The sequence below is a fragment of the Perissodus microlepis genome, chromosome 16 (assembly GCF_051167445.1).
Source record: "Perissodus microlepis isolate ML-2025 ecotype Zambia chromosome 16, ASM5116744v1, whole genome shotgun sequence".
In the NCBI taxonomy this organism is placed as follows: Eukaryota; Metazoa; Chordata; class Actinopteri; order Cichliformes; family Cichlidae; genus Perissodus; species Perissodus microlepis.
The window spans coordinates 13,896,781-13,908,569 of record NC_140476.1 but is presented as its reverse complement, the minus strand read 5'-3'; the positions used below and the strand labels follow the sequence as shown (position 1 = coordinate 13,908,569).

General features: G+C 41.4%; 2 protein-coding genes across 3 annotated transcripts; one reads left to right on the top strand and one right to left on the bottom strand.

Annotated features, from left to right (window-relative positions):
- The first annotated feature begins 773 nt into the window (after window positions 1-773).
- On the top strand, window positions 774-7,123 carry glb1l (galactosidase, beta 1-like). The gene is made up of 16 exons (XM_084908353.1): window positions 774-978; window positions 1,275-1,444; window positions 1,547-1,697; window positions 2,639-2,699; window positions 2,767-2,861; window positions 2,947-3,127; window positions 3,217-3,275; window positions 3,978-4,099; window positions 4,944-4,984; window positions 5,127-5,245; window positions 5,325-5,399; window positions 5,485-5,574; window positions 5,694-5,807; window positions 5,963-6,094; window positions 6,230-6,457; window positions 6,585-7,123. The coding sequence occupies exons 1-16, from the start codon at window positions 913-915 to the stop codon at window positions 6,786-6,788; spliced, it is 1,908 nt and encodes a 635-aa protein (XP_084764479.1). The 5' UTR covers window positions 774-912; the 3' UTR covers window positions 6,789-7,123.
- Window positions 6,943-11,615, bottom strand: ankzf1 (ankyrin repeat and zinc finger peptidyl tRNA hydrolase 1). Of its 2 annotated transcripts, none has more exons than XM_084908350.1 (16): window positions 11,497-11,615; window positions 10,994-11,138; window positions 10,788-10,909; window positions 10,613-10,715; window positions 10,302-10,513; window positions 10,085-10,200; window positions 9,808-9,961; window positions 9,259-9,481; window positions 9,061-9,159; window positions 8,771-8,938; window positions 8,535-8,681; window positions 8,139-8,421; window positions 7,913-8,024; window positions 7,655-7,822; window positions 7,500-7,570; window positions 6,943-7,383 (listed from the first exon to the last, which is right to left on the bottom strand). In XM_084908350.1, exons 2-16 carry the CDS (start codon window positions 11,112-11,114, stop codon window positions 7,257-7,259), a joined length of 2,226 nt encoding a protein of 741 aa, XP_084764476.1. In that variant the 5' UTR covers window positions 11,115-11,138; window positions 11,497-11,615; the 3' UTR covers window positions 6,943-7,256. The 2 variants fall into 2 exon arrangements, with proteins under 2 accessions (XP_084764476.1, XP_084764477.1); XM_084908351.1 differs by lacking the exon at window positions 11,497-11,615 and adding an exon at window positions 11,253-11,469.
- Between the last annotated feature and the right edge of the window lie 174 nt (window positions 11,616-11,789).

Sequence of the window (11,789 nt, the reverse complement as noted above, 5' to 3'; positions counted from 1 at the left end):
TTTTCCAGAGGAAATTAAAAGGTTGATATTTTTTTTTTTTAAAGAAGAAAAAAAAGATAATTCCACTGATGTAGATGTTAGTACTGGTTGACATGCAGTTATCATTCATACCCAGTGAAAAGATACAAGGACACAGAGCTTATAGCTTTAGGAGCGGGGTCCTAAAGCTATAATAAAGCTACCCGTTCCTGAACTGGCTGCTTTGTTATTTTGCCATGCAAAACACAAAGGGAATTGTTCTCAGCCTACATAATGCATAGTATGACAGCATGTTGTTAAAAGCAAGGCGTCATAGGGTGGCTTTGGTGGCAGGATTCCCACTTAGCCTGCACAGTTACAGACTTACATACTTCTATTTTGTCGTTTTTGTGTTTTTTGTATGTTCACATGTGTAAATAACCCCAACAATAGACAGGTATACACACAGGAATGCAGTAAAGTTATGTTACTTAGCTACTGATATTTAAATTTTATAATTTAAAATCTATAACCACATTGAATTTTTGCCTCTGTTTTTAACTTCCAAGTGTGCTTGACATATTTGGATCAAGATTTAATCTTGTTTATTTTTATTTCATTTATAATTTAAGCATTGAGATATTTATAGTATATTAAATGTCTCTATTTATGAGAAAAATAATAACTACTAGTGAAATTGAGGTCTCACTGATAAGGGTGATGACAAAAAGGGGCCTGCCAGAACAGGTTTTGAGGCGAATCGACAGACTTTAGGACCCAGCTGATGACTAAATAAAAATCACGTGGTAGTGCTACTGAAGCGGGGAGGACGTTGACTCAATGCTTCCCCCTGTTAATAATAGACTTGGAGTGAGGTGAAAGAAGACTGTATATGTTTGCATCTATAGCTGTTATAGATGTTTTAGGTTTAACCGTCACAGGTAGGCAGCGGACATGGCTGCTGCTGCCTTACTCCTCGCTGCACTGACTCTTGCCTGTTCAGATGTGAATGGAAATTTGGTAAGAACGAAACTAAAGTTGTTGTTTTTTTTTTTTACAGTAGTTCAGTCAGCTGGTCTTTCATTTTCCCCCTCCCTCTCTCTACTTCCTTGAAAGGTTCGTGCAAAAAATATATATAATTTCTGTAACCTTTTATATGTGCATACATACATAGTTTACCTACAGTTGTTCTCGCAGCATCATTAATATCTGTCCAAGCTGCTACCCAAGTTCAGTCCTGAGAAATATGCAGTGGAAGTTATAGACAGATTATCAGCACTTTGACTCTCATAGCAGTTACCGTGACTATATTGCAGGCCTCTGGAGAGAGATCTTTCTCTATAGACTACAAAAGAAACTGTTTCCTGAAAGATGGGAAGACTTTTCAGTACATCTCAGGGAGTATCCACTACTCCAGAATCCCACGGTACTACTGGAAGGACCGACTCGCGAAGATGTACATGACTGGACTGAATGCCATCCAAGTGTAAGCCGAACGCATCGCAAACATTTAAATAGGAATGTTTTTCAACTGGATTGTTTGTTGGCCTTTATAAACATTGTACATTTACCATGTCTGTATACACAGATATGTGCCCTGGAACTTCCATGAAACGGTACAGGGAGTTCAAAACTTCACAGGAGACAGAGATCTGGAGCATTTTTTGGATCTGGCCAACCAGACAGGTCTGCTGGTCATCCTGCGTCCTGGACCGTACATCTGTGCTGAATGGGAAATGGTGAGAACAGAGGTCATAACATCCACATCCCAAAGGTGCTTTGTTGGATTGAGATATTGAAGTCTGGTGATTGTGGAGAACATTTGAGTACAGTGAACTCAACACCACCCTATTAAACCACCAGCAGCATTCTGACCTGTTGATACAAGGCAGCATGGATACAAGCATTTATTTTACTTAAACCAAGTTTAGAGCCTACCATCCAGTGTTGCAGCAGAAATCAGTACTCATTAGACCAGGCGGCATTTATCCAATGTTCTGTTTTCCAGTTTTGAACAATCTGATTATTGTAGCCTCAGTTTCCTGTTCTTAGCTGACAGGAGTGGCACCCGTGTGGTCTTCACATGCCCAACTGCTTAATCTGTGAATCTGTTTTACATGTTCACAGATGCTCTTTGCATACCTTGGTTGTAACAAGTGGTTATTTGAGTTACTTTTGTCTTCCTATAAGCTTGAAGCACTCTGGTCATTCTGATGGGCCAGAGAACTGCGGCTTACAGGTAAACTGTAGTCATGATTATGTTGTAAAATCAGAGTACATCAGCCTATCTGGCACCAACAACTACGCCACGTTCAAAGTCACTTAAATCACCTTTCTTTCCCATTCTGATGACCAGTCTGATTTTCAGTAGGACATTTTCTCCGTGTCTACGTGGCTAAATGCATTGTGTTGCTGCTGTGTGATTGGCTGATTAGATATTTGTGTTAATGAGCAGTTGAGCAGGTTCACCTAATGAAGTGGCTGGTGGTATATATTACTATAACTGTAGTAGGATGCACACATTTATGCCATATTTCATATATTAAAAATACAAAGTTAAAATGTGTGGAGGTATTTTTTTACACTGCTCTCTAAATCCCTGTGGTGAGATAAAAGAGGCTGGCTAATCACATGATTGCCCATGTTTCTGCCTTCATTCCCTTCTAATTTTCTCTTGCAGGGTGGACTGCCTGCCTGGTTACTTCAAAAGCCAAACATCATACTGCGCTCTGCAGACACAGGTAAAACATGCACCTATGACCCTTTTTAAAATGTATTGCTTTATGCCCATTATCTGTTTTCTCCAAGATTACCTGCAGGCAGTCAGCAACTGGCTTGCTGTTCTCCTCCCCAAAGTGAAACCTTGGCTCTATGTTAACGGGGGAAACATCATTACTGTCCAGGTAGAGTTCTGAGTGGGTAGCTATAAAGCTTTTTAAGAGTTAGTGTATTATTATTGGATTTGAAAGTATACAATCTTAACTGCAGGTTGAGAATGAATATGGGAGTTACTACAGCTGTGACTACAACTACATGCGTCACCTGCGCACTCTCTTCCGCTTCTTTCTGGGCGAGGACGTCATCTTGTTCACCACTGATGGAAACACAAACAAGGAAATGATATGTGGGACTCTGGAAGGATTATATGCCACAATAGACTTTGGGACAGGTTGGTATTGTGTGACGGTGTCCAAAGATAAAACATCATCTTTTTGTTCTTTTAGAGATCGTTGTTATTTCTATGTGTTCTTTTCTCAGACACCAACATCACTGAAGCCTTCGCCCGGCAACGACGATTTGAACCTCGAGGACCCCTGGTTCGTTACATATCTATTCACTAAACATAATCCTAACAAGCAGTGACTGAATATACACAATACACACTCACTGGCCATTTTATTATGTACACCTGTGTATTCTAATGACATTCAATACGATTAAAAAAGCTGCAGGAAAAAATTCTGCTGATGTTCACAGTGGGTGGTGGTGCATTACTAATCAGTTACTTTTAATTTATTGATTGATATAGAAATTATTTAAAACGGAAAAGCTGAGCTCTTTACCTTTCTTCCTGGATACACTTAGAGTAGCTTTGCATGATTCACAGTTCAAAATAATCCTTATGAATCTTTCAGGGTTTTCTCCATCACCTTCTAAAACAAATCTTTTTTAGGTGCGTCTCGTTCTGGACGACTTCCCCTTTAACAACTTTCTTTTTGGTTTTCTTTGTCTTAAAGGTCGCCTTTCATACAAAGACAAACCTCATAATAGGCTCAGGTAGGACAGCTATCTTACATGACCAGCAGGGGTGGAGTCAAAGCAGTTAGAGAAAAGAAAGGCACAGTGAGGTGGACACAATATTTGAATGCAATCCAATCGTGTGCACCACTTCCACCACTTGCTATTATGTCAATAATGTACTATAGTTAAAACCTCTTTCACAAGTAAAAATGAATTTCTAACTCGTTCGTATGATTTCACAGGTATATGTGATAAAACTGTTTTAAATTACGTTGCAGGTGAACTCAGAGTTTTACACTGGCTGGTTGGATCACTGGGGAGATCAGCATGCTGTGGTTGATGATCAGAAGGTCAGCAGAGTGCTAGGAGAAATGCTAACCATGGGGGCCAACGTCAACATGTATGTCTCCACAAACCCCCAAACCTTCCTCTCTGTAGAAACACATTCAAATAATAAAACTGTGTTAGTATACTAATGTAAAAGCCTGATCCAACAACCACAACAACTGGTTTATTTTCCAAGCTTATGAGCTTACCTGCAGTATCAGTGGCATTTAACAAAGAGTCATGTTTGAATCCAACTGAAGATGAGGATTTTCATACCTCTCTTTTAAATTACAGCGAAAGGCCACTGTCCATTTACAGCTACTCATTTCCTACTTCATGCCTTTGTCCTTATACCATACTAGAGAACCTTTGCATGATCCAGAGTTCAAAATATTCCTTATTTACTTGAATTTACTGAAACAGGAGGTAGTTAGGAAATCTGTGATCACAGCCAGAGCTGTGCCTGATGGAGGGATTCCCACTCATATCATACAGAGCCAAGACTAGCCTTTGGCTCAAAAGTGTTACACTGATCACACATTAGAATCTTTAACACGGTGTGGCATGACAGGCCTCCTTTTTTGAAATGTTCGAACTGAATCAAGCTGACAGATTAATAGACATATGGAGAGGTAGATACTTTTACTGCCACCTGTTTTATTCTAAAATGGGCATCGGTGTACAACCTCACTGTGACCCTGTGGGGATAAGCGGTTAAGAAAATGGACGGATTATGTTTTCTTATAGTTTTTGGATAAGCTAGGTAAATTTGGCTAAAAGGACATCACAGTGCCACTGTAATCAATGTAATGATCATTGGGATCCTTTAATTGGATTAAATAAAAGCCAGCAACCTCATCCTTTAAGACACCACTGCTAATTTCCTGATATTACACTCTACCTCTCTTTCTTCTCAGGTACATGTTTGAAGGAGGAACAAACTTTGGCTACTGGAATGGTAACTTATTGACAGAATCTCAGTATTCATTCATTCATTGTCTCAGTGCCAGATTATATCACAGTTTTCATGTTTTAGAGGCAGATAAAAGCTCAGTTTGCAGTTTAGTGGTCTCTAGTAACGCTCTGTTGTTCTCACTAAGGTGCTGATCATGACACCAGGTTTCGCTCAGTAGTCACAAGTTATGATTACGACGCCCCGCTGACTGAGGCAGGAGACCCCACAGAGAAGCTCTTGGCTATTAGAGATGTCATAAAGCAGGTAGAACTGATTGAACAGCCACCTGCTAAGGCTGATGTCCTGATTAATGCATGATTAATTCGTCACCATTTCTCAACAGTTTAGAGAGATTCCCTCTGGCCCCATGCCACCAGCAACTCCCAAGTTTGCCTATGGCTTTGTGACTCTGCAAAAGGTAGGATCAGTTCAGGAAATTAATCCCAATGTCAAGAAATATTTTTAAAAATGTTCAAAACTCAAAAAAAGTGTCACTTTAACAGGTTGGGGACATTAGTGGCCTGTTGAACACCCTTTCACCTCTGGGACCAATCAAATCTCAGTATCCTATTACGTTTGAAGAGGTGAAACAGGTATGGGGTGTCTGAGGGAAACAGTGGGGAGAGCATTATTGTAGAAACACTGTAACTCTTGAACCATGGAGAACTTCTAGACTGTTGTGTCTGCAACCTGTGTTGTCTATTGTGTTCAGTACTATGGATACGTGCTATATCGGACCACACTGCCGCAAAACCTCTCAGAGCCCACACCACTTATCTCTCCACTGAATGGGGTTCATGACCGTGCATATGTGTCCGTCAATGGGGTAAGGCCTGACTGTGAACTTTTGTTGAGGTCCTCGTCAGGGGAAAAACGTTGTAGGTTAAATCTGAGCTTGTTTGTCTGCGTCAAATTGTGAAGTTTCAAATATAAATGATGTTGTATCCGTTCACGCTTTTGGAAACACAACTGTTTGAACAGGTTTTCCAGGGCCTGTTAGAGAGAGACACTGTGCTGGTGATGAATGTCACGGGACAGCAGGGGGACACACTGGACATCCTCGTAGAGAACATGGGCAGGGTTAACTTTGGCAGCAAGATCAATGACTACAAGGCAAGGCAATTAATAAAGCAAGCAAGCAGAGTACAAGCATTTAAAAACATACATTTCCCTGCAGCTGTTTGGAAGTTGCAGCAAGTAAAACCATGGACTACGGGTTTTAACTGGTAAATATTGTGTGAATTTCAGGGCCTGTTGAGCAACTTGATCCTGGGTAAAGATGTTCTGACTGACTGGAAGATTTACCCTTTGGACATTGACGGAGCCGTTACTGGTGGATGGCCTCACGGCAACAGCCGAAAGTCTGACCCTGCTCCTCGGAGAGAACCTACACGTGGACCAACCTTCTACATGGGGACTTTGCAGCCCAACGGCTTAGCATGGGACACTTTCCTCAAGCTCAATGAATGGACTAAGGTAATGCTGACTATATTTGGGGACATTCTGGACCTGGCAGACTTTATTCTTTTGTTCATTTACCCCACGTTTCTAGCAAGGAATAAAATAACTGTATTCTTCTGGATGTTTATTTTTCCTTCATCAGGGTCAGGTTTGGATTAATGGTGTGAACCTGGGACGATACTGGCCAGCCAGAGGGCCTCAGCAGACTGTCTATGTCCCCGGACCCCTGCTTAGCACCACCCTGCCCAACAACATCACGGTGCTGGAGCTGGAAGGAGCTCCAGGACACTCGAGGGTTCTTTTTATGGACCGACCTCAGCTCAACATCACGCCTAAAAAGCTTTGACGGAGCCCACTGAATTTTGAAGTATAACATTTTCTTCACATTGCAGCTCTAAAAATAATTATCAGTCTGACTGAAGCACAATAGTACTCTGAACAAATGATCTCACCTGAAGGAGCTGCTACACAACAGTATTTCTATGGCATATGAAACACAATCTGATGTCAGCAGTTTTAATTTTTGACACAGAAACACTGAACACTTAATTACTTGCTGTTACAATATTCACCAAGCCTGTGCAAAAGAAATATATGCTGACTGTTGTTTTTAATTACTGCTTTTCTTTTTGCCGATTACAGATGCTGTAAATAAATTGTACATTGATTTTATTACATACAGTATATGTATCCGAGTGTCGAAAATCACCTGCCGCAATAAAATTAAGGCAAGTCAAAGCCTTAAAAAGCCAAATTAACCAGTACTTTTAATGAGGTAGACTCCTCTCCAAGTAAAATAGTTCCTAGATGGACACTAGGTCTTTCCTGGAGGAGCATTTGCTTTCCGATGCGTTTGAACACAGCGGGGAGTGCAAAATGAATAATCCAGGTACTGAAAAGGGATCTTCCCAAGCAGAGACTCCCCACACAGCCAGCACCTCCTGTTGACAAAGACAAACCCACAGAAGAGTCACACTGTATTTCAGTGCAGCTTTTAAATAACTTGCTATTACATTATGCATTAGCTCAGCGAGAGGATGGCTCTTGAGAGACGTACTTGATATTAGAGATGCTGGCTCCTGTTGCAGCAACCTGCGCTGCAAATCTCTTCTCTGCTGCCAGAGCTCTCTATAATCAATAAGCCAAATATGAACATTTCCAAAAAACAGCCTTTTACAAGGAATCAGCTGCAGACCTTTAGCAGTAACCTACCTTTTCACGATCAGTCAGAGATACAAACTGCTTCTTTTCCTCTGCCTCCAGCTCTTGTTTCCTCTTTTCCTCTTTCTGCTCTTTTTCTCGCTGTTTTTTCTGGGCCTTCTGGGCCTTTTTCTTTTCCATCTTTTTCAGTTCAATCTCTGCCGTCAGCGGCCCAGGGATCTTTAATTGCACAGGAGTAAGACACTTAGTCAAATTACCAGCTTGCGTTTAATGCAATACATGTTCAAAGGTGCACGAGTTTAACCTTACCTGGGCCTTGCTGTAGTCGTATTTGTCGGGATTATCCCCCATATATTTCCGAAAGACGTTTCTTGTGTCTTTGTCAGGGGCGACGATGTACGGTGTCTGCCCTTTATTATCCCTGTAAAGGAATAATGTAGAGATGGTAATTAAACCTGGGCAAGGTTTCACTGTGTTCACTTCAGCTGCTATACAATCACACTTTTACAACGCTTGACGATAATATTCTTTATACCTGCAGGAGGGGTCTGCTCCTTCATCTAGGAGGAGGCCGATCGCTGCCTTTTGTGCAGCAGCTGTGGCAACATGCAGTAATGTGAACCCTGAAGCATCAATGGGTTTATTGAGGAGAGTATGAGGACTTGAGCCATCAGAAAGTTTGCTCTCCAAATGCTCTTGACCCTCTGACTTTTCCACAGGGAGCTGGAGGAGTGCGCGCAGAGCTTCCACATCCCCAACCTTGCAGGCAGTAAAGAGTGCATCCCTGAGGCTATACTCACATGACTCTTCAACAACATCTATAAAGAAAGAAAGCTTAATGTTGAGTTTTCACACTTGAAAACAATGCATTACACAGCTTTTGCAAGACTGAGAAACAAGTGGAAAAAAATAGATTTAAACCCCTACTCACCATCCACTTGTTTCTTGCTCTGTACCTTCCTTTTCCTCTTGCTCTTTGACTGCACTTCTTGAGGGAGATCTTCTACTGGTGTAGCCTCTGGCAGTTCCTCTTCTTTACCTTCTGCTTCGATGCTCTTTGGATCGGTCCCAAATGAATCTGGTATTTCATAAATTTTGCAGAACAATTGAGTAATAAACTAGCATGCCTTGGATTCCACCTGCGATGAGATAGTTGATCGGATCTACCTTCAATTGGAATTTTAGCTTCCTCCTTATTTCGTCTCCTCCTCCTTTTGTGCCTGGAGGGATGGATTTCACACTCCCTGAGGTCCAGTGTTCCTAATGTCATTTCCACCATCTCCAGCTGGATCTCCCCACACTCTTCTTCATCAGTGCTTTCGCGGTTTTCTTCAGCTGATGCAAGCAATAAATTTGCAGTCAGGTTTACTAAGTTTAACATTATTATTTGATGCTATACTTTATCCACCGAGGTCAACAGAGAGCTTACAGACCATGTTTAAACATCTTAAACCTACCTTTCTCTTGATCTGTGTTTAGTTCTGCTGTGGGTTTAACAGCTTTTTTCCACAGCTTTTTAGTTGGACTGAAGACTGCAGAAATGTCTGCGTCTTTCCCTGAAAAAAAGATATTACTGATTGTGCGATAAATATACCTAAGCTGCATAAACACGTGAAGAAGACATTTTATTATTTCAAGCACTTCGTGCTTCTTACCATACACATGAACAGTAGAAAGGACCTCATGTACCCTCTGTACCTCTCGAAATGTTGCCCTGCGTGTTGCAAAGGGGATTGTGCAGATCCTGGGATCTTTTTTATCAAGGGGACCTCCTCGACCACCAAAAAAGATAGTTTTGTTGTAGCTGGGAGCTCGTATGAATATTTTAGAGGCCCCTTTCAAGTGTTCGGCCCAGGTTACAAGAAGGTCCTGAATGTCCTGCAAAAAGTTAAAAAAAAAAAAAATTTTAAATAAAAATCCAGGTTAACAAAAAAAATAAATAAAACAGAATACTACGTCATCCTATGAGTGAGGCAGAGAATTTAACCACATAGCCAAAACTAAATACTTGGCTCCATGGCTACACTACCGCAACCTCACAAAAGTGCATGATCTATTCTTGGAGGAGAAAAACTAATGAATCAGCCAAAGGAATCTTGAGCTTTTATAGCCACTGTTTGAAAAACATCAACCAAACTTTATGAAGAAGAACAGATAAGGCATGGCTTTCACTCAAAAGGCGATCTGATGGAGCGCAGTATGACCTTGACTAGCGCCGCCTCATTGTGTCGTCGCAGTGCAGCTCCTGCAGATTTTGGTGCGTGACTGCGGTTCTGAGAATCTCGAAGTCCCTGGGCAGTGCCTCGTTTTGCTCGCACTGTGTATCGGTGGAAGGTCTTGTGCAGAAGGACTTGTTTTCTGGAACATAAGATACATTGTGCTGGACGCTTCACATCTCTGTAAATCGGCTGTTGTTGTGCTTTAAATTTCAGCCATAATGTGTAATATGAAAGCATACAAAGCAGGGAAATAAAAAATTACCCTTCAAATACAGCACCAGCAAAATGACCTCCACCAGTCATGAGAATGACCCACGCAGTCTTCTTTGTTATAGCTTTCAGAGAGGATCCTGCATCGTGTTCGTCATCCAACTGAAACTTTTCAGGAAAAATGACAAAATATTAAATTATATAAATCTAAAGTGTTTTTTTTTTTTTTTTTTTAAACAGATTATAGATTTCATTGGACTGATCCTCACCTTTCCCTTAAGTATGCAGCGGTAGACTAACAGATAATCTCCCACTGAGTTCTGGAAAACCAACTTGCTGGAGAGCCGATCAACTGTTAAAGGAGTTTCACCTGAGCTCTCCATGTCTTTGTCAGAGACCGTTCTGCTTTTAACTCCAGCATCGCTGTCCGAGTCTTCGTCCTCTGAATCGGACTCTGAGCCCGAGATACTTGATAAGTCTCCTGTAAAGTGACAACAATAGGTCAGTTGTTCCAACTGCTTCAGACCTTTTTTTCCTAGTTAAACTCCATCTTAGATGTGTATTACTCCAGTTTCCTCACCTGCACCCGTCTTCCTCTCAAACTCCTCCGCTGTGAGAGGCGGCAACATGGCCATCTTTTGTCTCAAGTTGAACCGATGCCAGTCAAGCTTGTAGTGCTCCCTCTGCAACACAAAGTGCGTGTTCAGGCACCGGTTCTCAATGCATGAACAGATTGTAGAGTACTGCGTGGTTACCTGCTCCTCGCGGTTAATAAAGGGACATCTGCAGGCTGAGCAGACCATCTTCTCAGACACCTCTCTAACCAGGCTGGATTCGCCTTCCCGCCTGTCATCTTCAGCACTTCTATTTTCCACACCTGTGTGAAGAAAAGACATTTATTCAACGACTGAATAAACTGGGCATCTTTTTCCCCACAACAACATATGTGTTCCATACATACAATCTGAGGCGAGGTCAATAATTACACCCTCCTTCAGGACGGGGTTCACCTCTCTCAATCCAAAAGCCTCATCATTCAAGCACAAATCAAAGATGGAGCGACAATCTTTGCGGGTAGTCATCGTTTGCTGGTTGGTTTATCTCATCTGTAATGGAAAGAAAGAGAAACTTGCTATAAGCTGTAGCTGGCGATCCCCTAAAATAGTGTTTGGCTGGGGCAGATCCACGACAGTTAACTGAACCAGATCATTAACACTTACTCTCCTGCACGAATCATAAGAGCAGCTGGCAACAACCTCAAGCCTATATTTATAGTGACAGTTTTGATCTACAAGGCTAACCCAATTTTGCTAATGTAAACATAAGTGTGTGCTCTTTGAACGACACGTTAAGCCACAATCTGTTTAAAACACCGACTCTGTCCACTTCCTTAAACGGGACTTTAAGGACATTACAACTACTAAAAGTTACAATGAACTACTGTGAAAATAGTAAACGACTTACCATAAAAGGAACTGACAAAAAGCTGAGCCAACCTTAGGGTAACATGTGATTACGCTGACATTTCTACGGAAGCCCAAGAGCGTCATGAATGCTTCAGCGAGTGGCGTTCAAAGACCAAAGGTTGTAAATTAGCCGATCTTTCCTTTCAAACTGCTTTCACCGCGTTTCAGCAACGTGCATATATCACTGCAGACATTTACATGACAGATTACACTATTTATTCAGTTTATACACAAGTTTTCTTTATAATTACTAATAGTTTACAAACGTAGCCCACCAGTACTTAAACAAAA

What these genes read in the sequence shown, in the direction of transcription:
- ankzf1 (XM_084908350.1), bottom strand. Translation starts at nt 11,114, where the DNA reads ATGACTACCCGCAAAGATTGTCGCTCCATCTTTGATTTGTGCTTGAAT. An exon ending in TTATTAACCGCGAGGAGCAG is followed by an intron (nt 10,716 to 10,787) that starts GTAACCACGCAG and finishes TTTGTGTTGCAG; the next exon opens with AGGGAGCACTACAAGCTTGA. An exon ending in GAGCAAGAAACAAGTGGATG is followed by an intron (nt 8,422 to 8,534) that starts GTGAGTAGGGGT and finishes CTTTCTTTATAG; the next exon opens with ATGTTGTTGAAGAGTCATGT.
- glb1l (XM_084908353.1), top strand. Translation starts at nt 913, where the DNA reads ATGGCTGCTGCTGCCTTACTCCTCGCTGCACTGACTCTTGCCTGTTCA. An exon ending in GGACTGAATGCCATCCAAGT is followed by an intron (nt 1,445 to 1,546) that starts GTAAGCCGAACG and finishes CTGTATACACAG; the next exon opens with ATATGTGCCCTGGAACTTCC. An exon ending in GCTTTGTGACTCTGCAAAAG is followed by an intron (nt 5,400 to 5,484) that starts GTAGGATCAGTT and finishes TCACTTTAACAG; the next exon opens with GTTGGGGACATTAGTGGCCT.